Source organism: Castor canadensis, chromosome 16, assembly GCF_047511655.1.
Source record: "Castor canadensis chromosome 16, mCasCan1.hap1v2, whole genome shotgun sequence".
In the NCBI taxonomy this organism is placed as follows: domain Eukaryota; kingdom Metazoa; phylum Chordata; class Mammalia; order Rodentia; family Castoridae; genus Castor; species Castor canadensis.
Genome location: NC_133401.1, coordinates 63,076,111 through 63,094,297, shown reverse-complemented (window position 1 = coordinate 63,094,297; position 18,187 = coordinate 63,076,111). Strand labels below are relative to the sequence as shown.

Below are 18,187 nucleotides of genomic sequence, written 5' to 3'. Positions count from 1 at the left end.
TTGCTAAGAGCAGAGTGTAAGACCAGAGCTACCAGAAGCACCAATGAAACAAGTGCCTAAGGAAATTCAAGGGGAGGGACCACCAGAAAAAGGGGTTTTCGACCTAAAAATGAACAAAAATTGTAGTAGATAAGAGACTCACAAAGAAAACATGAAAGGTAGAGATGTGAAGTGGAAACCCTAGATATTTATAGGGAAAAGGTCACAGTTGGGATGGAATCAAACAAATAAATTTGGAATAAAATTTCTGAATTTGAGAAAATTAATCACATAGATTGAAAGTTCCAATCTAAGTGATGAGAAATGATCCATCCCCGAGTGCTGCTTGTGGACCCCATCTGAGGGAAGACACGAGAAAAACATCAGAGGACACAGAACAGAGACATTAAGATGGAGAAAGAGGACGATTTACAAGAGGCCTAGGAAGAGACAAACCACAAGAGACATTCTGATATCAGTCTGTAGCTATAGCCTGAGAAGTTGTTTTGGTTAAAAGAATAGTGAGTAGAGGTAGTAAATATACTGGAAAATTTACTAGTAAAGTAAATATACTAGAAAATTTCACCTTCCTGGAATAAGATGAGATGTTGAGAATGTGAATTACTCCAAATGTGACAAATTCTCCCCTTAAAAGCAGAGAGAAGCAGATTGGGCTTTACAAAGAACAACTGGCAATCACTTGTTTATAAGAAATACAATAAAGCAAAGTGATAACAAAAGGATGAGCTTAATGAGATGACAGAGGTGAGCAAAAAGATGTATGGTGAGAGGGAATGTAGATATCAGATGAGTTGACTTTGAGGTTAAAGCTCCTTTGATGATGAACAGCTGATGTGTCAACAACAACCAAATACATAAAACAAGAGTGATTAAATTGAATAATAACTTGACTTATTATGAACTTAAATTCTACACACCAAAGAGAAAAAAATAATGACATAAGAAACTTGATGGAGAGGTAGGACATGGCTCAAGTGGTAAAGCACCTGGAAACAATCCCCAGTAACAACAACAAAAAAAAAAAAACTGATCAACATAAACAAGGAGCTAAGTTTAATGAATATATGGAAAACCTTTAATCTGTTTTGTATCCACCATACAAAAGTTTATCACTAACCCAAGGAAAACTTAAAACATTTTGTAAAATTATATGTTATAAGCTATGTTATCTGATAATTAGAAATAAAAGACAACCAGTTAGGTACCACTCCTGGATAGCTACTAGATGAAAAGCAACGAAAAAGACTATTTCACATGAAAACTTAGAGGACACAGAGAAAGCTGAATGCAAAGAATATCTGCAAAGGAAGTCTTTGTGCTAAGGAAAAGAAAAAGAACAGTGTTAAGAGTGAATTTCTAGATTAAAACTGATAGGAAACAAAAGCAGAATAATTCTTCACAATCCTAAAAAAGAACAAAACTAGACAATGAGGAATGAGAAAGGAAACAATGCTACAGACAAAAGAGGATAAAAAATAGTTTAAAATAAATACCTTGCAACTCTGTGGTGACAAATCTTGAAACCTAAAAGTAATGGGTGATAGCTTACAAAACATTAAAAAAAGAAAAAGGGAAAACCTGACTTAAGAAAAAGGAAACTTGACATAGAACAACTACCACAGAAAATTGTACCACTGAGGTTTATCAAGGCTTCAAAATATAACTTTAGTATTATTTGAACTATCCCAGATCATGCGGGGATATAAAGAGCCTGTATAATCAGAATTATAAAACCTGATTAAAATAGTATTTATAAAACATATGGACTCATCTCACCTATGACCACCAAAGCAAAATCCTAGCCCTAATATCAGAAATAAAGTCCAGCAATGCATTAAAGAGCTGGACGGGTACAAATCCCAAGGAAGCAATGATGGTCCACTTTCAGGATCACAGTCAGTATCATATTATTCATAGCATATTCAGAGAAAAATTTAGGATATTTTCAATAAAGGTTGAAGGCATGTTTCATTACACATAGTAGACATTCTTAATTAAAACATGAATAGAGTGATATTTCTTAGACACAATTATTTCCCAATAAACAATACAAAATCTTTTCCTAAATGACAAAACACTAAAAGCATTAATTAATAAGCAGAATTAGACATTAGTGACACCAGACAGGCTAGGAAATGTATTATCAGCAAAAAAAAAGGAAGAAAAGAAATAGCTTACCATTGTCACTGTGAACCAGAGTTAAGAAAATCAGTACTTTCCAAAATTCCTGGAAATGTCACCTGGCATACCCTTTGTGGTGAGCCATTGAAAAATGTGAACCCAAAACCTCAAGAGAGTAACTTTGGATGCATGACCTTGACTTCACAGACTGAATCCAAACGCTATAATCATAGGCATGTTCGGTAGACGAAGATTTAGCTAATAAATATATACTCCTGCATTGCTTATGTTTGCAAAATATCTTTGAAACCCTAGTATTGTTTCTACATATTCACATTAGGGGATTTGCCATGGAGGTGTGTCTGTAAGTGAAGCTCAGTCCTAGGCCTCCCTAACAACAGTGTTTGAACATCTGACATCTGAATTCTGCCCACACTCTCACGCAGGCCCAGCTTTGAGCTGCCTCTTAGCCTGTCTCACTGGATCCCTTGCTTCCCTGTCCCTCAAGATGTTACTTCTTGTTTCCAGTCTTCCCTGTGACTAAGTGACATCTGAACCAAGCCCACATAGTCAGCAAATTGAGGGGCTTAATAATTAATCTTTAGGGCATTTGTGATCCAGCCATGTGCTAGGACACAACCAGGCCAAGAAGGATCTCAGGACTCAGAGAACCAAGGCTGACATGTCTGTATCAGTTCAGTGGCCCATGGTCCTGTGTTTTGATGAACATAGGGTGTCAGAGAAGTGAAGTGTGAATGACACTGATTGATGACAGCCTGTAATTTTCCATCTGTATTATACGCTAAAATGACAGGCCTGGTATCTATCAAGCAATGATCACGTGCCACCTTGGAATTCTCTGACATTTTCTCCCATGGAGTTGCCATGGGTGTATCGTTTGGGCATTTCTTAAACAGGAAAATAACCCAATGCAGCTTCAGAACTGCTCCAAGACTGGAAATCACAATGTACATTCCTCCACTCTAGCATTCTGCCTGCTGAATCCCAGAGGAGGTGTGCTGATTCCAACTTTAGGCCTGCCTGCAGTACCGACCAGAGCCGCCCTTGCCCTGCAGGCCTAGTGTTTGACTGCAGAAGTCTCGATCTTTCCTTCTACAAACACAGCCACAAACCATAATAACATGAACAAGAAAAATGTATCCTCAGGTGTGGTAGTTTATGTACATAATCCCAGATCAGAGGATTGTGGGTTCTAGGCCAGCCTTAGCTACCTAACAAGATTCTGTCTCAAAAAAAAAACAAAAAGAAAAATGCCTCTCCCTGGGCTACATAGGAAGACAGTATCTCAAAACAAAAAACAAGTTGGGGAGAGAAGGAGGAAAGAAAGAAAGGAGAGAGGAAAAAGAGAAAGACACAGAGAGGGAGGGAGGGGGAGAGGGAAGGAAGCTGTCTCTCTCCCTTTTCAGGAATTAAGGATCTGCCTCCTGTCCTGACCACAGAGTATAGGCTTGAACTGACCATGCCCCTCCTGTGGCTGAGGGCCTGTCTCTTTCTAGGCTGTGGTATAGAACTAGAAGGCTGATGAGCATGTGCAGAAGACAGAGGACCACAGGATGCCTGGCTCAGGCCTCACCCTGGCCACAGGAGCTACACAGGGGTCCCTTCCCAACCACTCTCACTTTGCTTATCTCTCACACTTCCCCACTGTGGCCTTAGTTGCCCTTTCTTGACTGAGACACATCAGGGACACACACCAAGGAATGGATCTGGTTGCTTCCTCCCAACTCCACAGAGCAGGAATCATCACCACCAGGAAAACAGGAAGCCATGCTCTGTCACTACCAACTTATACAGGCAAAGGACCTAATATTTTACTTTTCACAGCAAGTTCCTTTATGAACTACGCATCTCCCCAGCATTCTAATTGCAAGACATTTAAATGGCACGCCAGCATCTCTGAGTGGCATCCTGAAGTATTCCTAGTAAATTCTGGAGCTGCAGCACTGAGAAAACTCCTCTGTGAGCACCCCACAACAGAATCCCAATGAACTGACCCAAACATCTGGCACCAAAGAAAAATAAATTCCCAGTAAACAATTCTACCAGTGAACATTCTCATTAAAAACTCTCTCCCTCACCTGGGAGGGCAAGAGATGGAGACGATGGGACTACCTGTTCGGGGAGATTGTCTCTGAACAATCGGGGCCATGTTTCAGTTATGGGGACCTCCCTCAGGAGCCCCAACTCCATTCCTCAGGTCCTCACTGTGCCATCATGGTGGCTCTGGCACTGGCAGGCCTAAGCAAGGAGGAGAGAGTAGCTGGATCCTTCTCTCCTGCCCCACTACCCTTTGCCAGCCTCTGACATTCTTGAACAACTACTTCCCTCCCGCCCCTTTCCTGAGACTCTGGTTTAGCCACCATCTCTTTCCCAAGCAGTTTCCCTACTCAGTCTACACCTAAGCATGTGGGTGTCTCTCTCTAGGTTTCCATGCCCCTTCCTGGATGGATCCTCACAAGGACACCATTCTGTGTTGTAGGTGATCACAGAAGCCAGTACTGGCCAGAGCCAACACCTCATCCGAACACCCTTTGCAGGAGTGGATGATTTCTTCATTCCCCCAACAAACCTCATCATCAACCACATCAGGTGAGACCAGCCTGTGACATCTCTAAGGACTCCATGCTTAGCCCAGGCCTGCATGGCAACCTTCCCTAGGATGGGACTTGCTCCTTTCTTCCCCATTTCTTCTGCACTGGATGTGGACATCAGGAAGGGACAGAGAAATGAACCCATCTGTGGTAAAGCAGACACAGAGCCTAGTCTGTCAGCCACTCTGTTAGGTTAAAGAGGGTGCCAAGCTCTTAATGCCTTCAGGGGTCCAGTGAGGAGCCATCCTCCAGGGGAGGATGGACAGCAAAGGACAAAAGGAAACAAAAGGGGTTAAATGAGCATCCTCTACTTTGAGTTATAAAAATCCAGTAGAGATTGAAGGCATGGCTCAGATGGTAGATTGCCTGCCTTACAAGTGCAAGGCCCTGAGTTCAAACCCCAGCATTTCAAAAAAAAAAAGAAAGAAAAAATAATATAGTAGAGGTAGTCTTGACCCTGTTTTACAGGTGAGGAAACTGAGACTCAAAGGTCACATAGCCAGAGATTGGCAGAGTCGGTGTCCGGCTCTGTCTCCTTCCCAGCTAATTCCAGCCCTTAGTTCCTCTGAGGAAGTCCCCAGACAATTAATGCAGGATGCCCACAGAGACAAGACCTCCTGATCACCATGGCTGGCCACCATCCAAAATAATCACCTAATGATAACAGCCATGATCCACTGCTTATGCCCCTTCCTTATTCATTTCAGTGTGCCCCCAACATTTTCTGCAGAGCTCACCCTACCAGAAGACTAAGCCGCCTTTTAAGTCCTCAAGTCGTCAGGGGTCTCATAGCACTGTTTATGCCTTTCTGCAGCGTGAGGTCAGGCACCTTTCTCCAGGAAGAAATGATTGTTTTTGCAAGCTGATGCTAGGGACTCACTTACCTACTCCTATCCTAGAAGGAAAATAGCCACCTAGGAATCCCCTTGCAGCATGCATTCATGCATGAGACTCCCACGAAGCAGCTGGATGCAACAGGCAGTGGTACAGACTTAGGGTCTGCAGCAACTCCTGGCTGCGATGCTAAAATTTCTTCTAAGTGCAGGGTTTTCTTTCTCACTCTCCATGCTTGGGTTCTTTAAGGATTTAAGGATTCTTTAAAGATGTGCCTAGAGAGAGGGAGTATTTCTCACACTTGCATATAAAATTTTTCAAGAAAAAAAAAAATGGGAGAGATTTTCTTACTCATTTTGGTGGGTCAGAACCCAAAGGTCTTTGTGCACAGGAGACTTAGGTATGAGCTCTCCAGGTCAAGGAGAGCCCAGCCTGGAGTCAGATCTTTACGTACTTGCAATCAACCCCCCCAAGAAGACATGATTGAGTGCTCCACATAAGGTCCCTCTCAGATTGACTCTTCCCAACAGCCCTCAGAAAGAACTGCTGTTTTGAGTTGCAACAAGGCTCGGAGAGGCAAGCAGCTTGCATCAGGCTCTGCAGCCAGCAGAGCACTTTGGCAGAATCAGGCCATTTGGCACCTGAGATAAAATCCATCATTAGTCCCACTACTCAAGGTTACTCCAGCCTGCATCACCAATATCAGCGAAGAGACCAACCCCCACATTCTGCTGCCAGGGTAGGAGATACTGATAGAAAATCTGTCCTTGGTGAACTACATCTTTACCCTCAAATTCTTGCTTGCCAGTTAGTCCAAAAACCAGCTGAGATACAGAACCTCTTATCTTGTCCTCCTAGTAGACAGGCCAGGCATCTCTAATCCTTTTTGTCCACACTCAACCCGCAGACAGACACAGGCCCCCATCCCAGCTGGCACAGGCTAGGGAAGTAGATTCAAAGGCATTCCCAAGGGAGAAGGTGTTGAAGGCCTTTCACCCTCCTTGAAAAACCATTTCTGAAGATTGTTACAAGAGCATAAGTCCAGCAACATTCATAACTCAGCTGCATTTCACTGGAGAGCATAGATAACTTACTTATGGAGCCATCTCCTGCAGAATGGCAGATCTTATTAGTAGGCTCTTAGGTCGCTGAAGGATTGTGATACAGGGAGAAGGGTAAGGATGCAATCATTTCAGATGAATGTCAGATCCTCTACCTCTCGAGGCAGCATCTGCTTCTCTGACCCCAGTTCCTCCTTTCCCAGGTTTGGCTTCATCTTCAACCAATCTGACCCTGCAGTCCACAAAGTGGACTTGGAGACACTGATTCTTCTCAAGACCATCAGCCTGCAGCACCATGGCTGTGTGCCCCAAGCCATGGCCCACACCCACCTGGGCGGCTACTTCTTCATCCAATGCCGACAGGAGCTCCCCACTTCCACCACCCCACAGCTGATCATCGACAGCGTCACTGACTCTGTGCTGGGCCCTAACAGTGACGTCACAGGCACCCCCCACGTCTCTCCTGATGGGCGCTTCATTGTCAGTGCTGCTGCCAACAGCCCCCGGTTGCACGTGCAGGAGGTCACGATGCAAGGGGAGATCCGGACCCTGTATGACCTGAAAATAAACCTGGGTATCTCAGATGTGACATTCCAGCACTCCTTCACCAAAGGCAATCAGTATGACATCTATGCTGCTCTGGAGACTGAGCCTGACCTACTGTTCCTGGAGCTGTCCACAGGGAAGATGGGCATGCTGAAGAACTTAAAGGAGCCACCCATAGGGCTAGACCAACCCTGGGGGGGACCCCACAGAGTTCTGAGGGACAGTGGGTTATTTGGACAGTATCTCCTCATGCCATCCCAAGAGTCACTATTCTTAATCAACGGGAGACAAAATACACTGCGGTGTGAGGTGTCAGGCATAAAGGGGGGAGCCACGGTGGTGTGGGTGAGTGAGGTGTGAGGGAGCCCAGCACAGAGCCCTGGGCTCAAGAGCACCACGTCGTCCTAACACTGCAGCCCCAAGCAGGCACGCTGTCCATTTTCACAGACAAAAGCAAAACCCTGTATTGGCTTTGTGGTTCAACACTGGTCTCCTTGCAAGTTTCCTAGTATAAGGTATGCACTGCTAACAAGATTGGGGTTTTTCATTAGGAAGTATGATTTATGCCTTGAGCTATGACAAGAACACATGCTGCTGTGTAAAGGAATCATTTCTGTGCCTGGCTGCACACCACGTCGTCTGGGGATGCCATGGGACCAAGAGATCCTTCTTTCCAGGCTAACACTTCTGTCAGTTGCCTTCACCTAGTCATTGTCCTGTCCTGCCAGCCCCAGTTGGACTGTGCCATTAAGGAGTGGCCTGGAAACAGGGCTTTGCAGGGGCTCTTTCTCCCAATGCATCAGCCCATCTGCCCTTGCTTGGGAACTCACTTGGTCCTTCGCTGCTGCTGCTTGCTTTCCTTTCCATCTGACTTGGTGTTAGGCTGAGGGAGAGCCGAGAAAACCTATTACACCTTGTGGGGTGGGAAAATCACTCACTTTAGTTTGGAAATTTTTAATTAAAAACTAATTTTTTTATAATTGCAGATGCTAGTAAGCAGAACAATGCTCTCTGAGGTCCAGATATATCCTTCCCTGCCTTAGGCCAAGTTTCTGGGGGTCAAAACCTCACATTACATAGCCAAAAAGAATAGCAGTCATCCAAGAATAATGGCCCTCTATGCCATTGCCACCCCTGTTGCCCAAATGCAGAGCAGGCCACCATGTTGCTACCGACTCAGTCGTGTGTTGGGACCTCAGGAGGTCTGGACAAGCCCCATGTGCCTGTTTTTGACCACTTCACTAGCCAGGCCCAGTGCTCCAGATTCAGCACAGACCAGGCTTGCCTGGCAATGTATAGGTGGCCTCAGACTCAATGGAGAAACTGAAGCCACAAGTGCTGACCATCTGGGTTACTGAGGCAATATTTCTACCTAGGCGATCAGTGCTGGGTCCCCAGTGCTCTGCATCTGCACTGCATGGAGAGCACTTTTTAGTGGTTTTGTACACGTGCTCCCAATCTACACACACTCTGAATCTCAGAATCTGCAGGGGGATGTGGCTGGCATTGCTGCATCATTCTTATTTTTCTCAGTCTGTGGTGGGCTCTCAGGCAGGCAGAACAAGTTATAACCCAGCCAACCCTGTGAGGACTGCCTATGTCAGAGCCTCTCAGTAAGAAAAAGGCTACCCGAGCTTCTCAGAACACCCCCGTCCCTCACTGTCATGACAGTGGCCCCAAATTTATCTGCTTCCTGACACGAGTGGTCATCTTGCAAGCCCCTAAAGTTGGGAGAGGTGGTCCATTCCAGACACTTCAGCTAACTTAGCCACCTTTACCTGCAAACACGGCCATGACTTTGAAAACATGGACTTTGCACCATTCTCAATGCATCCAGCTTCTTTCATTCCTCCTGACTGCCCAACCCCACCCCCCACCACACACACAGTCCCCCACATCCTCATACCAGCCACTCTTCTCATCTGTCTCTTGGTGCACCAAAAGCCTGTTCCCTTCAGTCCCGGAAGTGTGCTGTACATGTACCTTCATGTTTCAGATTTTTTAAAGATAAGACAAGCAGTTGAGGATTCTTACCACAAAACCCTAATGTTCAGCTTCATAGTAACTGGAACAGATGGCAACACATCTTCTCTTGTTTTTCTGCCTCAATACCTTAATACCTATATTCTCAAACTCCCATGTTTATCACTAAAGTTCTCCAATGTTCATTAACACCTCCCTTTGGTAAAAAAAATTATGTAAGTCCCTGGCAGAAGAAGAGTCTCTGAGCCTCAAGGTGAAAGAGTTCTCTCAACTACCAGGCCAGAGCACCCACCCCGATGGATCACAGGATCCCTAAGAAGACCAATCCCATCCAAACTGGCCTATTAAATTGGGAGTGCCAGAGTTGACTTGCATACCATCCACACCTTTGCTATTGTTCTTCCATCTAAATGTACCTGGAGAGACACCTGCCTTTTTCACTGTCCTCACAGTGGTTACTGGAGACTACCAATATAGGTCTCAGAGTTTGCATCTAGGACACAATTGAATCAGAGCAGAAAGTCACAGGCCTAAGACCTAGTCCAGAGTGTCAGGAGCCCAGCCCGGAAAACAAAGTCACAAAAGCAGAAGGGACAAATGTTTTTGTAGCAGTGAAACCAGTAGATCTGCTTGGGTGGGAAATAGGAACAGAAGGCCAAATCCAGCCTGACCTTCTAACCCACTGCCCACAAAAGGCTCATGAGCACAGTTTGAAACCCACTGGCTGAAGATGGCATCACAACAGGTGGGCCTCTTATAGAAAGCTCAACAGATGGTCATTCTGAGGAACACAGATTAATAACTAATAGTTTGCATTAATAAAGGAGAATTGACTTACCAAGAGCATCATGAGGAAAGCTACTTGCATAATCTCCATCAATAATTTTTAAATACAACTGATTTCATAAAAATTCAACAGATCTTTTTTTCCAGAGAAAAAAGAAACCTCAAATAAATCTATACCTGTGGTGACATTAAGACTTTGCATGGAGGCCCTCATTCTCCTTCTTCCAAAGTGGGGAGAACCAGTGTGAAGGTCCTGGATCCACAAGCCCACCCAGCCACCCCTGAACGGATGGCAGAAAGAGAGACTTTTAGCTTCTGGTCAAGCATGTGAACCTCCTACACAAGTGGACCTGAGAGTGGTCACTCCCACAATGGCCAAGGCCATTGTCCCAGCCTCCACAGCACTGACCCAACCAACTCAGCCTGGGACTGGCCTAGGCTGATTTCTTCAGTCCCTAAGCCACACAGTGTCCTGCTACCTTCCCTGAACCCTTGGAGAAAGCTGGAAGAGCCCTGGGAAGTGTTCACTGGGACCAACTAATGCCAAGCCCTGGGTCCTTTGACCTAGAGATAGCACCACCAGAGACAGAGCTCAGTCCCTCCAGTCACCTCCTCATCCACCTCCTCCTCTGTGCAGGAAAGGGCTCCCAGCTCTAGGAAGATGCTCGGGAAGAGGAGTTGCAAACCTGAAAAACCAAGAAAGGCCTGCTGCCTTGGAGCATGGGAACTGCTGAGTCTACAACTTCTCATTTTCTGTTGACCAATAACCTGTGAACTAAAGGAGATTTCAGAACTGAGATGTGAAACAGATTCATTCTGGATATATTTTTCTACAAGGGGCTAAAGTGTAGTCAATTCATTTTACGTGTGTTTCATTCAAATACCACAGACACTGAATCATCTTCAATAACAAACCCCCCAACCCTCTTCAACCATCCCCTCTGGAAGCAAGCCTCCAGAAGAGCTGGCACTGCTCCCCCTTCCTCCTATGCATCCACCAATCTACCTCACATTCTCCTCCCCAGCACCCCCAGAATGCTGCCCCCAGGCCAGGAGGCCAGATAGATGATGTAAGATAACTACAGTGCTGATGTGGAAGTCCTCAGCCAGCCCTCCACACACCCAGGAGCCCTGGTCCCACTCCATGTGCAATCAGAACCCATTAGGATGCAGCCCAGTGCTGCCCAGAATCATGCCCCAGACTCTAGCTCACAGGTATATGGAGTTAGGTGACCAGGACCAGAGATAGCTCGGTCAGAACTATCAGGGAAGTTGGATATTATTTGGCAGGAAGAGAACCCGTGACATTTCAGTCAACCCTTGTCTCTTAGGGGGCCTGAGCTCCCCAGCCTCCCCGCATTGCTATTTCATTCTCTCTCTTTCTTGGTCTCTTTCTGCATGTCAGGCTTCCTGCTCATGGGTTATCCTGTTATCCACCATTCAAAGAGTAACTGACTTTACTGTCATACCAGCTCCCCAGGACCTTTGCTCATGATGATTTTTTTCTTTGAGGTTCAAATGAGAAGTCACCATATAGAGGCCAGATGCTATGGTTTGCTCCCAGACTGCCATGTAGGCAAAGCACTTTTCAGGAAAGTTGCTGAGTGCCTCCCTTTCTCTCCACAATCAGAAATCATAAGGCAGACACTTAAAATTCAAAGGAAAATATTATAGTGCCTATTCTCAGGGTGTGATTAGAAGATCGGAAGTAGCTGATGAAATACAACTCACTTCCTGCTTTTGTCTACACCAGCTTACCTGCCCAGTAACTTAAGGACTTCAGCATCTTATGTGGGCCTGCAGGCTTTGGGCAGCAGCTACCTAGCAAACACTCAGAGATGAGAAAGTACTGTCTTAGTCATCTGTAGACTCCTTTAGAGCTGGGAGTAGCAATGGGGAAGCATAATTTAACCAAATACAATGTGTGAAATTATGGAAAATATAGGGAGAGTGGGTATTAGCTTTCAAAATTCATATTCAGGTTTCCTTAGCATCAGAGAGTTTAGCATGTTTTTGTTTCATATACAACATCACAATTCATACATCTTTCTTTCCAAGCTCAGCTTGAGAGACATGTGACCAGAGAATGTGGGCCCTGCCCACATTCTCCAGAGGGCTCTGGAGAACTCCACCTGCAATCCACAAAGTAGTAAGTTTTGACTGGCCCCTACACAAAGCTCTTCACAGGATCAGAGAAGGCTGCCCTTTGGGGACAATCTCTTCAAGAACAGAGCTTTATTTCTGAGTAAGGTCAGCCAGTATTGACTGGTTGTGAGACCCATGAGTTTACTACAAAAACTTTCTTAACTCTGAATCTTTATGCAATGCCCATCATGGCACCTCCAGAGAACGAAGTGATGATGGTCCCTTGCTTCTTCAGATTGGTGAAGGAAACAGGCCTGCAGGCCATCTGCCCCAGGCCACCTGTCCGAGACCCACAGCTTCCCATGGGGGCGCTGCCTGTGGTCCACACCCTCAGCCCAGCTCTCTGGGCTGACCAGCCCCTGTTCTTTCCTGCCCTGGCCCTGTTGCTTCCCACATTTCCACTGCTGCTCGTGCTTTCTCAAGGCCATGTGAGATGATCCAAGGCAGAACTGGGCATGGAGTTTTGCTAAAGTGGCCATACACCGTTTAATGCTGTCCTATTGCCAAATGACCCTCAAGATGTGAAGTCACACACACCATTTGTCCCATTAAGATTTTTGCCCTTCCCCATATTAGAAAACTTTCAGATATCTTACATCAAGGCAGGATACATTATGTTGAGCAGTTGTGTAGACGCCAAAATATATTTTCTGTAATCACTGGAATTCTCAAAAGGCCTCCTGTAACTATTACACATGTGAATTTTTCCTTATTTACAAAATATATATAAATTATTTTTAATACATCAACTTTAGTAGAAATTTGTACCAACACAGTAACAGTATGTGGCATTTGAAATAAGTTTGTGTTTACTTTGATGTATGACACAGTATTGAACACACAATGTATTTGCAGTACCACTTGAGAAAAAAAAAGATGAATCACAGATTATCATAAAGTATTGTCATTGTAAATCTCTTTTTTCTGAGGATTTTACAATAAAACTTGAAAAAAGTTACCTTATTCTGGTGCCAGTGTGTTAGTAGTTGTTAGGGTGTGAACTGATTTAGGCAGGACTCAGGGTCCTTTTCCCCATCTTAATCACCTCACCAGATGTCCCACTTCCAAATACCATTACATCAATGTTTATATTTGGAGGAGGGACACAGACTTCATTTTATAGCCAAGTTGACACATAAAATGAACCATCACTGGGACATACACATGGTACTGCTCCCTTGTTTCCTGGAGCAGAAAATGTGCCCAGCCCCATGACAGGCACTTACTAAGCATCTATTTTAAACCTTACAGCAACCCAAGGTAGGTGTCATTGCATTCTCCATTTGATGGAAAATGAGGCTGACACTTAGAGCCACAGAGCCAGGCTGCAGTCCAAGTCTATGTGGCCAGTGCACATGTTCATAACCTGTAATGTGCTCCCTGTGATATCACCCAGGCCAAGTGTCAGTCTCAGCTGCTCAGCCTCACTGCCTCACAGACCCCCCACCTTCTCCCTGCCTCATTAGCATTAGGAGGGAAGGCCAGTAGCTCTCTACCTGATAAGCACCTTACCCGATCCAAATTCAAACACATGATACAAAGGAAAGAACAGTGGCCAGTATGCTCACTGCACCCAATGCTGGGCTCATCGCCACACACACTTTAGCTAGTGCCTGTCTGTTTGCAAGCTCCAGAAAGCCAGGGAGTGGCATCTGGGGAGTGGGGTAGCAAAGGTGCAGCTCACCCTAGGACCTGCCCCAAACAGGGTAGGAACAACCTATTGATATCCCAACCATTCCCTTCTGACCAAAGGAGGCCACTCAGACGAAAGGTGCTTGGGTCCAACCTCTAGGTGCCCAGGTCTCTAGGACATAAAAGGAGGGCTGACTCCTCAGCTTGTCTTCTCCCATGGCCAGAATGCCTTTTAATCATGTCTACTCTCTTGTTCAACCATCATTTTCCAAGAGCCATACTGTACTCAGGCCCTGTCTACATGGAGCCCATAGTCTAGAAGTCAAACAGACCCGAGAACAACCAGAGCCTAGGCTCATCCAAGGATTCATGCAGAAGAACTTGCTTGGGACATATTTTGAATGAGGTAATGTGGAAGTCAAGTGGGAAGACCCAAGTAAAAACAGTGGGGATGAGAGCCTGCCTGCCAGTAGGAGCAGCAAAGGCAATGGATGAGTGAGAGAGAACAACCAGAATGTTGGCACCCCAGGGACAACAGCTCTGTGAATGGAGGTCTTTGCTCACAGCAAGGCCTGCAGCTAGAACAGCTATGGGGGAGAAACACCATCTTGTTACCAAAGGTAGAGGCCATCTTTTAGGCTCTGTGGATTGTCTGCCCCACCAAAACACTAAAGGTGTCCAGGCTGAGGAAGAAGGAAAGAGAGATATTGTGAAGGACATGAATGTGTCTACTAGCTTACATCCAGGACCCAGATGCATAAAGACTTGTGCTCCAGACACCTGTAGCCTGGGATCATTCTGATCAAGGGGAGCTGTATTCAGGGAGCCAGAAAGGGTTGCCTGAGGAAAGTATCCCAAGATAACACAAGCAGAGATTGGCAGAATAGCTATGGCAGGATCCTTTCCTATGAGGATAGAGGCCTGGGACCTTGAGCATCAGTAAGGTGCTTCAATCAGGGCTCAATGGCATGACAAGAAGAGGAGAGGAGTGTCTTAGCCATATAGGGGAAGATTCTGGGGCTCCAAAATATTGGGGAAAGGAGGGATGCCCAGAGAAAGGAAATTATCTGTACAAGACAGAAGGAACTGACATACATAAGTAACTTTTGACTATTAATTTATACTATCCTTCTACTTCAAGAATTTCCAAAGTGAGAAATGAGCATAAAAGTTAGCACTGGACCAGAATTCTCACTAGGCCATCCAGTACAAACAAACAAAAACACCATTCTTGAGGGACATGGCCCCTTATCCAAGCCATACAAGAGTCTCAAATTAAAAATTAGTGCATGAGGAAAACCCCAACATGAGAGTCAGCAGACACAAGAAATGATAGTATAAAGTCCACAAGAACTTCAGATGATAAAATAGCTTGCTAAAAAATAGATGATTAAAAGAAAGAATTGAAAAATCACAAGAGAAAAAAGGCTGTGGAAAAAGAGCAGGCAGAAAAATAAATAGAAGGGATACAAATAGGAAACAAGGAAGTTAAATTATCCCTATTTGTAGATGATATGATCCTATACTTTAAAGCTCCTAAAGACTGTACAAAAAAACCCTGTTTGTTATGAGAAACACTTTCAGCAATGTAGCATGATACAAAATCAACACACAAAACTAAAAATCAGTAGCTTTTTTATATACTTATAACAAATAGGTTGAGAAAGAAATCAGAAAAAAATCCCATTCACAATAGCTTCAGAAATACCTAGAAATAACCCTACCTAAGGAGGTGAAAGACCTCTACAATGAAAACTATAAAACACTGAAGAAAGGAATTTGAGAACACACAAGAAGATGAAAAAGCAGAAGTAATAATTGTGAAAATGACTACACTACTGAAAGCAATCTACAGATTCAAGACAATCTCCATCAAAATTCCAGTGTTTTTCTTTACAGAAATAGAAAAAAAATCAATCCTAAAATTCATATGTTGGGGAAAAAACAGCCTCTTCAACAAATGACATTGGGAAAACCAAACATCCACATGTAGAAGACTGAGACCAAACCTCTATCTCTCACCTTGTTCTCTCACCTTAAACAAAAATCAATTCAAAATGGATTAAAGATCTTAGTGTAAGAAATGAAACAACTGTAGGAAAACATAGGGAAATATTTGAAGATATTGGCATAACCAACTTTCTAAGCAGGACTCTAATAGCTCAGGAAATACAAATAAGAATTGACAAATGGGATTGCATCAAATTAAAAAACTTCTGTACAGGAAAGGAAATGATTACCAGAATGATGAGGCAACCTACAGAATAAGAAAATATCTTTACTAGCTATTCATTAGACAAAGGATTAATATCCAGAATATATAAAGAGCTAAAAAAATTAAACACCAAAAGAACAAATAATCCAATTAATGAGCAAATGAATAGACAGCTCTTGAAAGAAGTACAAATGACAAATACATGAAGAGATGTTCATCATTCTTAGTCATAAAGGAACAAATCAATGAAATTCCATCCTACCCCAATCAGAATGACTGTCATCAAGAAAACAAACAATAGCAAATGCAGGTGAGGATGTCAGGGGAAAGGAACCCTTATACACTGCTGGTGTGAATGTAGTTAGTGCAGTGACTGTGAACATAAGTATGGAGGTTCATCAAAAGAATGAAAAACAGAACTATTGTATGATCCTGCTGTACCACTCCTTTGAATACATCCAAAGGAATGTAAGTCAGCATATAGTGGGGATACCTGTTCACCCATGTTTATCTGACCACTATTTACAATAGCCAGGTTATGAAATCAGCCTAGGTGCCCATCAAGCAATGAATGAATAAAGGAAATGTGACAAAATAACTAAAGGAGTATTATTCAATGATAAAGAAGAAATTTTGGGACTGGACATATGGCTTAAGTGGTAGAGTACATCCTTAGCAACCTCTAGGCCCTGAGTTCAAAGCTTCATTACCATGCAGAAGAAGAAGAGGAGAAGGAAGAGCAGGAGGAAGAAAAAGAAATTTATTCACTTGCAGGAAAATGAATGGAACTGGAGGCCTTCATGTTAAGCAAAATAAGCCAGACTGAGAAAGACAAATATTGCATGTTTTCTCTCGTATGCAGGATCCAGAACTGAAAAAAATGAGGAAATATAAAAGGGGAACTATTTGGGGGAAGAGAAGCATTAGGAGGGGAGAGATTGAAAGGAGAAGGTTATGGGGGTGTGAATACAACCAAAATACTTTATATGCAGGTATGAAAATAGAGTTATGAAACCCATTAAATATTATTTTAAGAGAAGGAATGAAGGGGAAATAAAGAGTAATAGAGAGTGAATTTGATCAAAGCACACTATGTGCATGTATGGACATACCTCAATGAAGCCCCTTTGTACAATTCATATACATTAATTAAAAATAAAGATTAGGCAGAGATAAAAGGGCCAAGTGAAAAATATAAAAATGAAAAAGGCAAGCTCAACAAATACATTAAACAGCAAATCAAAATTGAGATCTAGGGGGATTCAGTTGTTTAGAATGTAGCACAAAAAGATAAAGAGATGGAAGATATAAAGCAGAGATTTAAAATACAGTAGACAAAATGAGGATACCAACACCCAACTAATAGGAGTTCCAAGAAATGTTTAGACAAAGGAAACGTTCAGCAATAATGGCTGTGAAGTGATCAAATATGCAAGTAAACGGACTCAGACTCCTGAGTCTTATAAATAAAAACAAATCCACACTTACATTAAAACTGTTGATTAGCAGAAAGACCTTAAAACTAACCAGAGAGTAAAGAGCTCACCTGTGATGAAACAATAATCCACCTGACAAGGATTCTCAGCCTCAATATGAAAAGACAGAAAACAATGGAATCGTATCTACAGTGCTGAAAATGTACCCTAGGACTGCCAGCAGATGAGCCCTCAAGTATCTACTTCAGAGAACTAGTATAAAACTCAGAAGAAAAAAAGCATCTGTCCTGGATCCTCTACTGACAAACTTGCAAATGTCACCAAAACAGGGAGGGACGGAAGATGCATAGCCCAAGAAGATGTGATGTGGGAGAAGTACAGATTTTCAGGGGAATGAGTGTCTGCTCTCTGCCTTTACAACCAGACACAATGTGTCCTTTTTTTAGTATTTGCTGACACTGTGCGTTTGTGTGTGTGTGTGTGTGTGTGTGTGTGTTTGTTTTTTTTTTTTTTACCTTTTTGTCTTTTTTTTCTAGGTACTGAAGTTTTAACTCAGGGCCTTATAGTTGACAGCAGGCACACCACCAGTTGAGCTATACACCCCAGCCTGTGTCTTTTTTATACTTTTTTTCTTTTTCTTTTAATCTTTTGGGGTTTGTTGTTACTCCTTCTCTCTTTTCCTCTCCTTATAATTTCTTTTATTCTTATCTCTTCATATTTTAAACTTATGTCTTTCACTTTCCACTTTTATCCTCCTCTCTCCCTTTTTGAATATTGTTTTTCTTCTTTCCATTCCTATTTTCTAAATTTCTTTTC

General features: G+C 43.5%; 1 protein-coding gene across 3 annotated transcripts in view; it reads left to right on the top strand.

Annotated features, from left to right (window-relative positions):
* Positions 1–13,033, top strand: part of Fstl4 (follistatin like 4) — a 386,297-nt gene extending 373,264 nt beyond the window's left edge. For 2 of the 3 annotated variants that reach the window (XM_074057277.1, XM_074057276.1), the window contains 2 exons: positions 4,622–4,731; positions 6,832–13,033. In XM_074057277.1, coding sequence (XP_073913378.1) covers positions 4,622–4,731; positions 6,832–7,534 — 813 coding nt within the window. In that variant the 3' untranslated portion in view covers positions 7,535–13,033. The remainder of the gene's footprint in view (positions 1–4,621; positions 4,732–6,831) is intronic. The other variant, XM_074057275.1, reaches the window with a different exon arrangement.
* The last annotated feature ends 5,154 nt before the right edge of the window (positions 13,034–18,187 follow it).